This window comes from Sceloporus occidentalis, unplaced genomic scaffold, assembly GCF_023333645.1.
Source record: "Sceloporus occidentalis isolate IW3139 unplaced genomic scaffold, rSceOcc1.0.p SCAF_5, whole genome shotgun sequence".
Lineage (NCBI taxonomy): Eukaryota > Metazoa > Chordata > Lepidosauria > Squamata > Phrynosomatidae > Sceloporus > Sceloporus occidentalis.
In genome coordinates, this window is record NW_028316985.1 from 125,817,257 (window position 1) to 125,832,265 (window position 15,009).

The 15,009-nt window shown below is 35.8% G+C and overlaps 1 protein-coding gene across 4 annotated transcripts in view; it reads left to right on the forward strand.

The window, feature by feature from the left end:
* Positions 1–13,671, forward strand: part of LOC149312796 (caspase-3-like) — a 20,161-nt gene extending 6,490 nt beyond the window's left edge. For all 4 annotated transcript variants that reach the window (XM_089525405.1, XM_089525404.1, XM_089525407.1 and 1 more), the window contains 5 exons: positions 478–602; positions 2,429–2,557; positions 6,040–6,215; positions 7,981–8,098; positions 10,562–13,671. In XM_089525405.1, the coding sequence (XP_089381531.1) occupies positions 478–602; positions 2,429–2,557; positions 6,040–6,215; positions 7,981–8,098; positions 10,562–10,788 (775 nt within the window). In that variant the 3' untranslated portion in view covers positions 10,789–13,671. The remainder of the gene's footprint in view (positions 1–477; positions 603–2,428; positions 2,558–6,039; positions 6,216–7,980; positions 8,099–10,561) is intronic.
* Positions 13,672–15,009: the final 1,338 nt, after the last annotated feature.

Sequence of the window (15,009 nt, forward strand, 5' to 3'; positions counted from 1 at the left end):
AGAGAAGATGTAGCAGAAGAAACAGTGTTTGTGGCTGAGGGTGTGACTTGAAGCTATGTGGGGAAGACATGTCTCTGGGGAAGGAGGGGGAGGAGTATTTGATGTTGATTCTTCAAAAGAGTCCTTCACCTCACATGCCTCTCTTGGATTGAGAGTCCTCCCCTTGCCAGGGAGAAAAGTGGGAAGCTAGCTGTGCCCTTCTCCTGACAAAAATAATGAGAGTTCTTCCTCACCAAGGAGAAGCTTCTCCCTTTGCACCCAGTTACTTTGGGAGCAGCAACCAAGCAGCCTCTCACTCGCACTGGCCTTTGCCACAAGGATGGCACAGATGAGAAGCTTCTCAGTTTTCTTTGCACCCAGGTTCCCTTTGCACCCAGTCATCCTATTAGGTGGCATTGTACATTTGAGGGAGCTAACAAGTTTTTTCACTAACTACCTCATACATTTAGCATTTACATTATCATTTTCTCCCCACAGCAAGAGCCTACCTGTTAGCAAATCGGTGGATTCTGTGATACAGGCAGATGAGAGTTATAGAATGGACCATCCGGAAATGGGGCTGTGTATTTTAGTCAACAATAAAAACTTCCATCCAGCTACTGGTGAGGCCATTATTCTATTTGATATCCCCCCCTCTTTTTTTGTTAAAACTTCTCTCCATAAATATAATAAAGATAACTAGCATTAAACTGTTAAAGTTGACTGTTCAGAGTAATAATCCCAAAATAGTGACAGATACCTGTAATTTGGACATTTGCAAAGTTTCAAGCTCTGCATCCATTAACACTGCATACATTAGACATATAAAACCAGCCTCTTTCTAGTTGATGTGTACACATCTTTAAGTATTCACTTCAGAGATAAACAAATGTTTCTAAGATTACTCCTTCAGATCTTCGATAACATGCATTAAAATTCATTACTTTTTTTTAATTGCCTAGTTTGTTGGGAGCCCCTTTTTAATCAAAAGGGTTTTATGTTGTGTAATCAACTAACCATTGTGATCCCAAAACAATGAATTATTTCATATTCATGTACCTAATGGCACCAGGTCCCATCTGATCTTGGAAGTTAAGCAGTTAGCCTTGATTAGTACTTGGATGGGAAACTGCCAACAAATACCAGGTGTTGTAGGCTATATTTCAGTGAGGAAAGAATTGGCAGAATCACCTCTGAGTATTCCTTGCCAAAGAGAACCCTATGAAATTCATAGGGTTGCCATATGTCAACAGGCAACCTGAAGGCACCCTAGAATGGTATGCAAAAGGATTTTATAGCACTCGTGAGCTTGAGAGAAAGAATGTTAAGGTATATGCTTCTGTAGACTGGGTCTACTTCATCCAATTAGTGTATGAAAGCTTACGCTACAAACTTCTTTCTCTCAGTCTCAAAGATGCTACAAGATCCCTTTGCATACTGATCCACACTAACACAGCTAGGGCTGCATCCCCTCTGCAGAAGTAATCCAGGTTGACACTGGCATGGCTTAATGCTATGGAATTCTGAGAATTGCAGTTTGTTGTGGCACTAGAACCTTCTGACAGAAGGCTGAATGTTTCACAAAACTACAATTCCCAGAATTTCATAGCATTGAGACATGGCAGTTAAAAGTGGTGTCAACCTGGATTATTTCTGTAGTGTGTATGCAGTCATATGTCTTAGATTACCTTAGGATAGTCGAGATGAAAGATGGAAGAATAGACAGAGATGGAACATGTCTTTGTATGACATATTAACAGTGTAACTTTTATGTTGTGGCCCAGTGATTTGTAGAATTAAACCCATGGCAAACTTAATCAGTACCAACTCCTTTTCTCATCAGATGTATTCAAATCAGCATCTTCTTAGGGTATGAAATACTCTGTTCAGAAGCTTTGGTCTGAAGGGGTTATGTTCCCATAATTTTATTTTAATTATTGAAAAAATACCAATTGTTTCAAAATTACTTTTAGGAAAATGGCATTTTATCACTTCACCTTTTGGTGTACAACTGATAAAAAGTCTTCCACTGTAGCTGTGTGGTAATTAAAATGCCAAAATACTGTTTCCTTTAATTTTCTTGTAAGCAGTAATAATTGGTGAAGTAAGGTAAATCATAGTGATTGTTACCATTCATCCTATAAATTGTTCCTTTGAACCTGTGTGGGATTTGCAGCTCTTTTAGTTTAATTGCACAACTGCAATAAGATCATGCATTTTTCTATAAAGATATAGGTCATTTCCTTGTTTCTGTCTTCCTTGTATTTTCCAGTGCAAAACTGCATTTGTAAATTTGTATAGCTTATGTATGTGAGAAACTTGCAGGAACCAACCTTCTAGCATCAACTGTACAGGTATAACTCTTAGCAAAAGTTACTTGTGACATACATAGCTCTGCTAGAATGTTTTCAAAATACAATTAAGGCAACCTTTTTTTTTTAATCTAAAGGGATGTCGTATCGATCTGGTACAGACGCAGATGCTGCACGTGTTGTAGACACTTTTAGATCCTTGGGGTATACTGTCAAGCCTTATAATGATCTTACATGCAAACAGATTATTGATGCTCTGCAAAAGGGTGAGTAGTGACTTGATTGATAGATCGTCAATTGTTCTGGATTGTAAGATATAATGAGCTCGACACTTAAGATTTTGGTTGTCCACTCTTCTTAGGAATCTGAAATTGTGCATACTGAATTATAAGCAGAACATTCAGTACAACAGAAATGTTGAAGGGTCCTGTGGGCAGAAGCAGGATGTGTGTATGTGAGCATTTGGAAGCACACATAACCTTGCTACATGTGAGGATTTGGAAGCACACATAATCACAGAACAAGTTTATTTATTTATTTTCTATCCCGCCTTTCTCCCAAAGTGGGACCCACGGCAGCTAACAACACATATAAAACACATTAAAACAACAATTAAAATTGTAGAATTAAAATAAAAATATATAAAAAATTACAAATATAAAATTTAAAACATACAAAGTTAAAATAATAATCTAAAACCAACCCCCTCATCCCCTAATAAAACCAGGTGGTCTGACTTGACAGCTATAGTCATTTGGTTGGGAGTTGGAAGCCAAAATCTGAACGTAGTGTCCCAGCACAGAACCCAGTGATGTTATTGCACCCTCAGCGTTATTATACTGAAGTACTCACTATCTTGTGCTCACTATCTTGAGCCATTTTTGGCACTCTTCTCTGCTTATAAAATCAGTAAAGAAATGACATATGGCATTTGGGGAAGGAAGTGTCAGAGAACTGGAGATGCTTCCTGCATTTTGTAACTTGGCACCTGCAATGGTGACACCCATGACATTTTTTAAAAGACTAAATGGACCTTGAAACCAGTCTGACAGCAGTAAAAGATCAGAACTGACCATTCTGATCATCAGTTAGCAAATGTAAATATGGACATAATCCATTAGAGAGCTATATGTTTCTGGCAAAAGTATAGGTTAGGAAAGTTTTACCTAGGCTTGGAAACATTACTTTCTTTGGACTGCAAGATCTTTTAAATAGATGTTTAGTAAGGTTGATATAATTTCTGATATTGCCTCTTGCCTATTAATAGAGTTGTATAACACTGCAACAAGATTTATCCTTCAGGTATTAATATTGCAAGGATATTAATGTTTTGGAGAGCTTAGCAAGTATTAATAATTCCAGGGCCAAGCCACCAAGCTTTAAAATTCCACCAGTTAAAAAGAATTAAATGGCCTCATATTTAAACAGTTAATTTGTCTGGGACCAAACCACATAATGTTTGGGGTTGGAATAAGTGTTGCCAATGAGTTTAGTGCTTGGTACACTTGCATCTAATATTGATTATCTCAGAGAAGGCCACTCCCCAAAGTCTTGCAGCATTTTTAATGTAATTGAAGCTGTAATGGCCTCCATAGAAAATCAAACAGTAAATACAACGTTTGGAAGCCATTTATTTCACAGTTTTATCGTAATTTTTGTGATTATTCTTGCTCTCCATAAATGCTACAAGGTATAGTATAATACACTATGCTGCAGGGTATAGTATGGTATAGTTTCAATAGCAGAACCCTCAAATTATGTGTTGTGTTTCGAAAATAAGTGGTGTACTTGAAGGAGCAGCTGACATTAATCTTTGACTTTGTGGAGGGTTTTGAATGGCCAAGCTCAGTTTTTGAATTAGTCATGGGTTAATTTGGGAGCATAATGAAGATCTAAGAACAGTCTTCATTTTAGCTTTGGGAAAAAATTGGTAGAATATAAGAAAATTCAGTTATCATGGTTTGGAAGAATAGCATTAGTCAAAATGAAAATTTTTCCAAAATTAAATTTTTTATTCAGAATGATACCACTAAAAATATCAGAGGTAGAATTAAGTAAATGGCAACAGTTACTAAATGTATATTGTAATGGCAGAAAAAGAAGTAGATTAAATAAACAATTTTGGTACAAATCTCAGAAAAAGGGAGGGTTAGACCTCCCTAATATAAAGGGATATTATGAAGCCAACCACTTAAGATATGTAATAGAAGGTATGTTGGATGTACCAAATTTGGATTGGTTAGAAATGGGAAAAAAGAAATAGCTATGAAAATAGAGAGAAAAATTTTTTTAAAGAATTTATCAGGAAAGAAATTAAAGAAATTGAAAGCCCATTTATGAAAAATATATTAGAAATATGGAATAAATATAAAAAAAGATTAATGACTGAAAATTCAATGATAACACCAATAATAATGGAAAAATCATTCCCAAAAATTTAAGAGATTTATTAGATAAGGAATTAAAGGAAAGGAAAATAGATAAAATAGAAAATTGGATAGAGTTAAAAATAGGAAAATAAAATATAAAAGAAAAACTTAGGGGAATAAATATGTCCTGGTTACCTTTTATGCAAATAGAACAATAGTTTAAAAATTGGAAGAAAAAAATATATAGAAAAAGGAAAATATACACAATTTGAACAAATAATCCAGAAAGGAAAAGAAATGGAGGAAAATGAAAATATGAAAGGTATGACTAGTAAAATTTATAAAATATTAATGGAGAGTAAGAGGGGAAAAAATCAAACCAAATTATTTTAAAAGAAATATGGGAAGAGGAATTAGGATGTAAAATTTGTGATATTGAATGGAATAAGATGTGGGAACAAAGATATTTGAAAAATGTATCGGTGCGAATTAAGGAAATTTATTATCAATTGATTTGGAAATGGTATTTGACACCAGTGAGATTACATAATATAAACAAAGATAATTCAAAATATTGTTGAAGAGGTTGTCAGGAAGTAGGATCATATAAACATATTTGGTGGCAATATAAATATGTACAAATATTTGGGGAAATAGTAATATTAGAGATAGAAAATATTATGAATGTAAAGATAGATAGAAAACCAAATATAGTATTGTTATCAATATACAATGAAGTAGAATGGAAAAAAGAAGAAAAAAACCTTGTAACAAATTTGTTTACTGCTGCAAGATTAATCATAGCAAGCAATTGGAAGACAAAAATAAATGTGAAATTGGATGACTGGTATAAAGAAATTTGGAAGTTAGCAATTAATGACAAATTAACATGTAAATTTAAAGTAAAAAAAAAGGATTATGGAAAAGAAATGATTTTGATCAAATATGGAAAAAATGTATTGAAAATGTACTAAGAAGATGAGAAATTACCTCCACAAGGACGAGTTAAAATTTTGGATAGAGTATAAAGAAGGGAATGGGGTGCACTGTGATATTTAGTTGTGTGTGTTTTTAATCGAATAAGATGTAAAAGTTACATGTATGTATGGAAAGAATACTAAAATTTGTTTTGTAAAATTTCAAAAACAATTAATGAAAAATAACTGCCTAAAATTGTGTTTTTGTTTCTGAACAATCATATTTAATATTTCAATATTCAAAAACTCATTTTAGAGCAAAAATAGCCCTCTTCCTGGCTATTTTGAAGAAAACAAACATTGAAGTTCTTCAGATCTACTGTTAAACAAAAACCTTTTGTCCAAAATTAAATGTTGAAATGCAATTTATGTATTCTTTAATGCTGTTTTTTCTTCTTTAAGTTGCCAAGGATGATCACAACAAGAGGAACAGTTTTGCTTGTGTTTTGTTAAGCCATGGAGAGGATGGACTGATCTATGGTACGGATGGTCCTCTGGAGCTGAAAATGTTAACTAGTCTCTTCCGAGGAGACAGATGCAAGACCTTGGCTGGAAAGCCAAAGCTCTTCTTTATTCAGGTAACTGCATTAAATGGACAGATTATGAATGTTTTAATTAAAAAGACTACTTCAGTGATAATGACATTTTATATAGATGTGCGTATTGCAAGTATAAAACATGCAGCTACAATCAAACATACTGTATATACTCAGGTATAAGTCTAGAACTTTTAGTCGAAAATTTGACCCAAAATATCTGGGTCGACTTATGCATGGGTCAATGTAAATACTCTACTTTAATTCATTCATATATACAGAGAGAGAGAGAGAGCCAGCCATCCCCTTTATCTGAATAGAGTAGTAAAAGGCGAGAGCTTAGTCCATCCTGGTAGCACCAAAAAAGAAGCATGGATCCCCTCTACTCTCTCATCCATCAAGCCTTTAGGATGAGCACAGTTAGGCCTGCCAGAATGTTCTAAATTCTTTGGCATCATTTTCCTTTGCATCATCCTTTACATCCTTTGTTATATGCCCCTAAGTTTACTCCCCGACTTGAAAATCCATAATTTTGGCTCAAAAACTTACCCTTGACTTATATATGTAGTTTAGTATATATAGTATATCCAGTGTGTTCCATAATATTGATAAATGATGTTTTGCTATAAAGTAATAGTCTAGTTTCTATTCCATTCCTCATGGAATAGAAAGTACCTTTCTAAAATAAAGGCGATAGCAAAAGTAGAATTAAAGACCATCAGTCAGTGGCAGAGTGTAGCTTTTGTGTGCAGAAATTTGTGGATTCTGTTTCTGACAACTCCAGTTGATCTTGGGAAAGACTTTTTAAAACTCTGAGCTGCTCCTAGTCATTGTCTACAGAGCTAGATAGGCCAGTGGACTGATTTGGTGTAAGGCAGCTTTGTTTTTGTTGGAGCCTTTATGGCAAGATGGCCCATTCTCTGTGAGGCTGAAAACACAATCCACAACTCATGGGTTTATCTCTCGTGCCACCCGGGTCCAGTAGGATCTCAGAATTCTAAAAAGTTATAACTGTCATCTTTAACCCCTCTCTCATATTGATCGTTAAATTAAAAATAAAGTAAAATGTTTAGATTAATATGGCAGCAGAAGTAGGAAATAAAAAGAGAAAACAGAAAGAGCTAGAAGTCTGATAGCGAACAGTTTCTGATGGAAAAGTGAAGATGTCAGGAGGAGAATGGTCCTGAAACTGTCAGTGGTTCCCAACACTGTGAGCAGGCAGTTTGCAGAGAGTGAAAATATTATAGAAAATCAAAAATTTGAGCCTTCAACCTGATGAATGACAAATATTCAAGACAGAATAAGAGTAGCTATTTAAGAAAATATTTATTTCGTTTAGTGAGAACGAGGCAGAATTCTGCTGTGTGCAGCAGCAGGTAAATCCAGACAAAAACCAAGAAACCACCTAGCATAATGACCTGTTTTGTTCAGGAACTGGCAATTTTAGTCCATTTCATGAAATGCAGACAATGGCCAAGATCCTGTTGTACTGGGAGACGTATCTCCAACATGTAGCTTCTATACATCTCATTGTGAAACCTCCACCCCCAAACTCACCTTTTAAAGGTGGCAGCCCCTGCACAACAACAGCTGTTTCTGTGTCAATGAAAGGGGAAGGCAGTAGACACATCCAGATATTTTCCTTTAACTGAACACTGCAACATGTATCCTCGAGGACTTCCTGAGGGTGTCCTTGGGAAGTCCCTGAGGATGACTTAGTGCTGTGCATCCAGCTAAAGGAAAATAGCTTGGTTTATTTTATATGTTATTGTTGTTTTAATTTACTTCTTTATTTTACTTCATATAGGCGTGTAGAGGAACAGACCTTGATTCTGGTATTGAAACAGACAGTGGTTCTGATGAAAGCATGTGTCAGAAAATACCTGTAGAAGCAGACTTCCTATATGCATATTCTACTGCACCTGGTAAGAAAAAATAATGACAGATGTAGCCTTTTGGTTTAAATACACAGAATTAGTCATGCTCACAGAATACCTATTGAAAACATTGGACTGAAGTCAGTCATGACCAACTTGTCCTTTTTCAGTGAGTCTATGCTAAACACAGTCTGTATCCAACCCACAGATACTCTTATAAATATAGATTGCTTCATTTTTTTTGTAAAACAATGTCTATAATTCTTTTTTCTGTTCATTGCGCACAATAAATGAACAGATTTATACTATTAAGCATAAACAACCATAAACCAGAAGAACTGTCACCAGAAGCCGTAGACACAGTAAAGGAAAAATGCAGACAGACACTTAGGGTAGTCAAAAATAAAGAGAAGAAACAATGAATGACAGATAAAACATTTCAAACAGTAATAGAAAGAAGAGAAACAAAACAAAAGGGAGAGAGGAACAAATTCAGAAGCATTACTGCAACAGTACAATGACTAGTGTGAAAAGACAAAGACAATCATTAACAATAATCAATGCAAAGAAATAGAAGATAACAACAAAAGAGGAAGAGTTAGAGTCTCTCCCACAAGATATGAGAAATTAAAGGAAAGTTCAAACCAAGGAAAATAAAAAAAAAACATAATTCAAGACCAGGAAGGAATAAAAAAAAGACTCTGAGGCAATACACAGAAGAGTTATGCAAAAGAGATTAAAAAAAAATGAAGGATGCATGGAACGAAGAGCTATATGAAGATGAAACCCAAATTCAAAAAAGCAAGATAGAAGCTGCAATAAGAGAAATGGGGAAAAATAAATCATCAGGAAAGATGGCATTCCAATCGAATGACTACAATTCACACTGACAGAATGAACTCCAGTACTAACTAACATATGTCAACAGATATAGAAAACAAAATGGTGGCCAACAGATTGGAAATGATCAATATTTATCCCCATCCACTAAAAAGGAGACAAAAGACTATAGCAACTATAGTAACATAGTACTAAACGCACATAAAAGCAAAATTATGCTCAAAATTCTGCAACATAGACTTGAGCCATATATGGAAAGAGAAATTCCAGAGGTGCAAGCAGGGTTCAGAAAAAAAGAGGCACTAGGGACCACATTGCAAAACTGCAATGGCTAATGGAGCACACCAAAGAATTACAAAAGAAAATGAGTGTGTTTTTAATAGACTATAGCAAAGGCTTTGACTGCATACATCATGAAAGGTTATGGAACACACTTAAAGACATGGGAGTGCCAACATATATAGTAGTCCTGATGACAAGAGGCTACTGTTAGAATAGAACACTGAGCAACAGAATGGTTCCCAATTGGCAAAGGTTGTCAGGCAAGGCTGCATCTTTCACTCTATCTGTTCAACTTATATGCAGAATATATTACACAAAAAGCAGGTATAGGCGGGTTATAGACCGCCGCTTTGAGGCAGTCTGCCGCCGCCGCCGCTTGCTCCGTGCGGGAGCCGTAGCAGCCACACCGTGCTGCTCCCGCACGGAGCAAAAAAGGAGCTCCAAAATGGAGCTCCTTCTTGCGGCGCCTCTATGATGTCGCGAGGCGCCGCGACACGTTCGGACGCGATACGTAAAGACCCAGGGGCATCTAGAAGAAAATGGGACGTCCTGCGGACATCCCAAGTGCCGGTGTGTAACCGGCCTTGGACAAAGAAATAGGAGTGAAAATAGGATGAAGTCTGTAAGATATTCAGACAACACCATACTACTAGCAGAAGACATTACAGACCTAGTGCAACTGCTGAAAAAGGTCAAGGAAGAAAATACAAAGGCAGGCTTACTGCGGAACATAAAGAAAACAAAAATAATTACTGCAGACAATCTTCACAAATTCAAACTAGACAATGAAGAAATAGAAATAGTAAAACAACAGCTACAATGGAGCCTGAATGTGCCCCCCCCCCCGACCCTTAGCAGTGGTCTGAGTGGCCGGAGAGGAGAGAGGGCAAAGCATTCCTTCTCCCCGAACTGGGTGATACCAACTGGTGTGGTGTGCTATTTGCTAGCAAGATTTCTACTTCTATTTGTGTCAGATTAATATTCTAGTTGAAGCTAATATCTTTAATCCAACTCTCAGCACTGTCCACAGAACATCTTTGAGACCAAGACTGCAATCTTTTGTGCACACAATGAAGAAAATCTCATTAAACTCAGTTGGACTTAATTCCAAGTATATTTGTATAGGATTGTACCACAGGAGGCAGGGTTAGGTCTAATAAAGTTAGAATAAGATTAATTTTGTTAGTAAATAATTCTAAATAAGTTTCTGTAGTTGTATTGGGCAGAGTGATTAAATATTTTAAGATACATGAGGATGTAATCTTTAAAAGCCTCTATTTAACTCTTTTGGTTGTTAATTTCTTAATACTTTGAAGAGAAAAAACATATGGCTGGTTATTATAATTAGTTTTTGAATAAAATTACATTCAATACATTTCTTTCTTACAGGCTACTATTCTTGGAGGAACTCATCAGATGGCTCTTGGTTTATACAATCCTTGTGTTTGATGCTGAAACAATATGGCAAAAACCTTGAAATTATGCAGATCCTAACACGTGTAAATCGCAAAGTTGCAGAATTCAGTTCTTATTCAAACCATCCAGACTTCCATGGAAAGAAGCAGATCCCTTGCATTATGTCTATGCTCACAAAAGATTTTTACTTTCCTCATTAAAAATGTCTACCTTATCATGTGCAAACCAGCAGAAAAGAGCTAAATTCTTAACTCTGAACTAGTGTTCAGTCACATGCGCCTAGGCTGCATTAAATTAAAATCTGTGGTGAGAAGAATTTCTAACGCTAGAGCAGTGGGATAAATTGCGAGGCCAGAAACTTTGTTTTGGGAGAAGGGAATATTGTGAATTTGCAGTAATTCTCTTACTAAGAGAAAAGAAAGGTAGAGATCAAGCAACTAAATTAATACGGCCCAATCAATTTGTTATAGTAAGGGATCAGAAAATTACAAGAGGTCTATAGATGTGTCTCTTCCCAAACAAGTATTTGGAAACAATCATAGCAGACTATAAAAGAGCAATAAAATATGGTATTTTCAAGGTAACTTTCTTAGTTGTATTAATTTTAAGATTGGGCTGTAGAAGTATTTATTTTGAAATAATGTATTTAAAACAGCATGATCTTTCTCCAAGTCGGTGTAGTTAGGATTGGTATGTTAGTGTCATTACAAATTAACTGAGTTGTTAAAAATGGTAAAAAGGGTTAAAATGCTGTTAAATAGAAATATCTAAATAAAATGCTTCCAAGGTTTGTGGAAACATTTTGGCCACTCTAAAATACCATTTCTAATCAAGTTTGTAAGTGGGATTTTTTTGTATATCTTAAATGTAATAGATGATAAATGGTGCTTGAAACTTTGGATTAGATTGAAAGCTGATCTGGGTTTGTATTTTACAGTTGCATTTCAGTTTAGGCATAGCCGGCTTGTGTATATAGTAGTAGTTTGTGCATTGAATATAAATGTAGCCTACTCCTAAACATAGTTTGTGGTTCTTAGCTAGGATCAAGTTGATTTATTTATATAGTCTGTGAGGCATGTGAAGAATGCGTTCCGTTTCCTAATTTTGACTTTGCCTTTTTTTTAAGTACAATGTTTAAAAATAGAAACAACCATGTAAGAGAATCCACCTGCATAATGCATGAAAATGTTTTGAGCCCCCTTGTAGCATACTAAGAAAAAAGACTTTAGATTATGCATATTAGAAATCTTCCACACATTCCTGAAATGTACCGACGCTACAGAATTATGTCACTTCAACATGACTTTAAAAGTCATGATTCCATCTTACAGAATCCTGGGATCTGTAGTTTGGTGAGATGTTTAGAATTCTTGCTAGAATGCTCTAGTGCAGTCCTTGGAACTACAGCTGCCCAGAAGAGAATTTTATAGATAGAACACGACCAATAAATGACTGTCCACACTCGGCTTAAAGACCTCCAGAATATTTGATTCATTCATTGACCTGTTCTTGTTGTTGACTCGCAGGAGCATAGACTGCAATTAAGCTAAGTCATGCAGTCCTCAGGAAGATATTGGACTGCAACTCCCAGTAGCCCTAGCTAACATAATGAGGAATGTAGGGAATGGCAGTCCAGCAGCACCTGTAAAGCTGCATGATTTGCAGCCTAATTCAAGAAACAAAAGTCCATTACATCTAGTTGTTTGCCTTCGGACACAAGCCAACAAATCTTTCCTATATGGAAAGTTTGAACAGGTTGGATATGTTGAATGTGAATGGCTAAAGGAGACACATAAACATTATTCATATACCTTGAAGGGCTATCATAGAAAAGAGACTCATAGAAAAAAACCCTGCGGTCTCTTCCAACTCTGATTCTATGATTCTCTTCTCTGTGATAGCCCTTCAGGGTATTTAAATAATGTTTATGTGTCTCCTTCAGCCGTTCATATTAAACATACCCAACATGTTCAAATGTTGCTCATAGGAATTTTCCCCATAACCGTGAACATCATACCTACACCCATCTGAGCTCCATTCTGGTTTGTATACCTTTCTTGAAATGCAGACTCCAGAACTTGTAAACTATGGCCAAGATCCTGTATGAGAGACAGTGCTGTTATCTGACCCCCTACAACCACCTTAAACATCAGGCAACCACACCAATCAAAGGTGCAGTGCTAGTGAGTGGGGCACTGAAAGATGATGCATCCAGCCCCCTCCCACCAGCGAGTCACAGTGTGATGAGCCATTGCAGAGTCTTTTTGCAACTACTCATTGAACCTTTGGGCAGTATGGCTGCCTGGCTTTTAAGGTGGGTTTTAAATGGCATTTGCAATCATGGCACTGATACCACAATTGTAAATGTGAACAGCAAAATATGAGGTCATAAGACTAGCTTATAAATACCGAACAGGATGCAAGTCTCTGATTCCAATAGTAATGTTTGTAATGCTTGGAAGAGAAAATGGGAGTTCTCTTGAGTACAGCTGAGCTACCTATGTTTTTCAATGGATTGTAAGTGTTGTGCATTTAGTATCACAGTCCAGCAAGGCAGTCACAGATCAATCTTTCCATTATGTCTAAGACTTCAGTGCTGATGACCCTTAATCAGCTACATAGACACAGTCTAGCAATCCGCTCTCATGCTGCTTTAGAGACAGCTGGTTAGCACTTTTAAGCTACAAGTACAGTAGTTTTTCCGCAACTGGTATAATACGTGAGAATTTATACATTTATGGACATACGATCAGCTAAATAAAAACTGCGTGCTTGGAGACACTAATATTTGGCCCCAAGTCCAGTTAGACCAATTGAATAATAAGTAGTAGAGTGATTTAATAAATAGAACCTACGTAATTGTTAACTTATCAAATTCCCATTGATTCAATTATTCTAGTTTAGTCAAAACTAGCAATTGAATTTTGGTTTTGCATAATTTTTCCAACTTGTACGAAGAACAGTATCAGGATTCTGAGTTATCATTACAATCAAATTCTATTGGAATGTCTAGCATACTAAATGTACTTTTGTGTGCTTGTTTAACTTTAATTTAAGAATGTAATAAACAGTGTATTGTATAACTAGCTTAGTGATGGTCTTTTTTTAACTATAGAAACGTAGAATCAGTTTCTCATTCCAGCGCCTCTGTATAATCTTCAAGTCATATTAAGTCAGTCAGAAAAATTATTCTAGAGGTAAAATTTAATATCACTTGCCAAATACAGATATGAACAGCTTGGCACACAATCTAACTAGCTAAACAACACCTACAGTTTTCATCATTTCAGGCAGTGAATCAGCCTTCCTAGTCAATCAGTTGTCTTCACTTCATACCTACTCATAATTTACTATGGCAAAAGAAAGTAATTAGGCTGTATCAGTGCACAAGTACAAGTAGATTTAATTATACGTAAGACCTCACAGAGTGTTTTGGTAGTCCCATGGTTAGGGAAGAACCAGGAATTTTTAAAAAGTAATGGGGATTCCAGCTCTTACATGTAGCTGTCTCCTACCAATATTGCATGGAGAACCAAAACTTATATAAAAGCTACTTGCTCTAAAGGTATTTTAATAATAATAATAATAAAACTTTTATTTATATACCGCTTTTCCTTCCAATCAAAGTGGTTTTACATCATTAAAACTCTATGATCCAGGTCATAGTACAATATCTCAGCAATACATACATACATTTTAACTGAACTTTGGTTCAGCTTGCTGTGAGAGTTTTTTCAAGTAGTACAATCTTTTCTAAGATTAACAAAATACTATTTTCTCAGTCAATGGAAAGGAAATTCCATGTCTACTTCAACCCTTTTTGTCAGATGTATGATATTTAATCAGAGAGATCATAAGAAATAAATGTTTTGTTTTCAAATATATAATCTGCACAGCCATGATCATAGAACTGGGTGTCTGAGCACATCTCTATGCAGACAGCCCACCTAGACAAAAAGGTTTTAAAGAAATGAAAGGCTAAGCAAACTAATACAATGTGAGAATAGGATTTATATTTCTTAAAAGGCCATCTTCTAAATTCAGCTGACCAGACTAAAAAATTGAGAGCTACTTTGCGTGTAGTTTTTCTTTCTGATAGGAGTAAGATTCTGTTTAATTATACCGAGTCACTCATCCAACTGCCACATGCAGAGGGACAGATATCACCATAATGTAACTTTCTACAGTTTGGCACTGACTTTTTGGCTAGCCGTTTAATTTATATTAATGCAAATAAAGTGTACGATTACACAATGCAAACCAGAACTTGGAAAAAGAGAACTTGCAATTTACATTTAGATTGTGTGGATCAGGTTTCCTAAGTGGCCCCAGAGTTGCTCTTGCTGGTGCACATATAAAATTGTGTATGTACTTTAAGATCCGAAGCTGCTTAGCTTTCTTTTTAAATAAGGATATGTCGT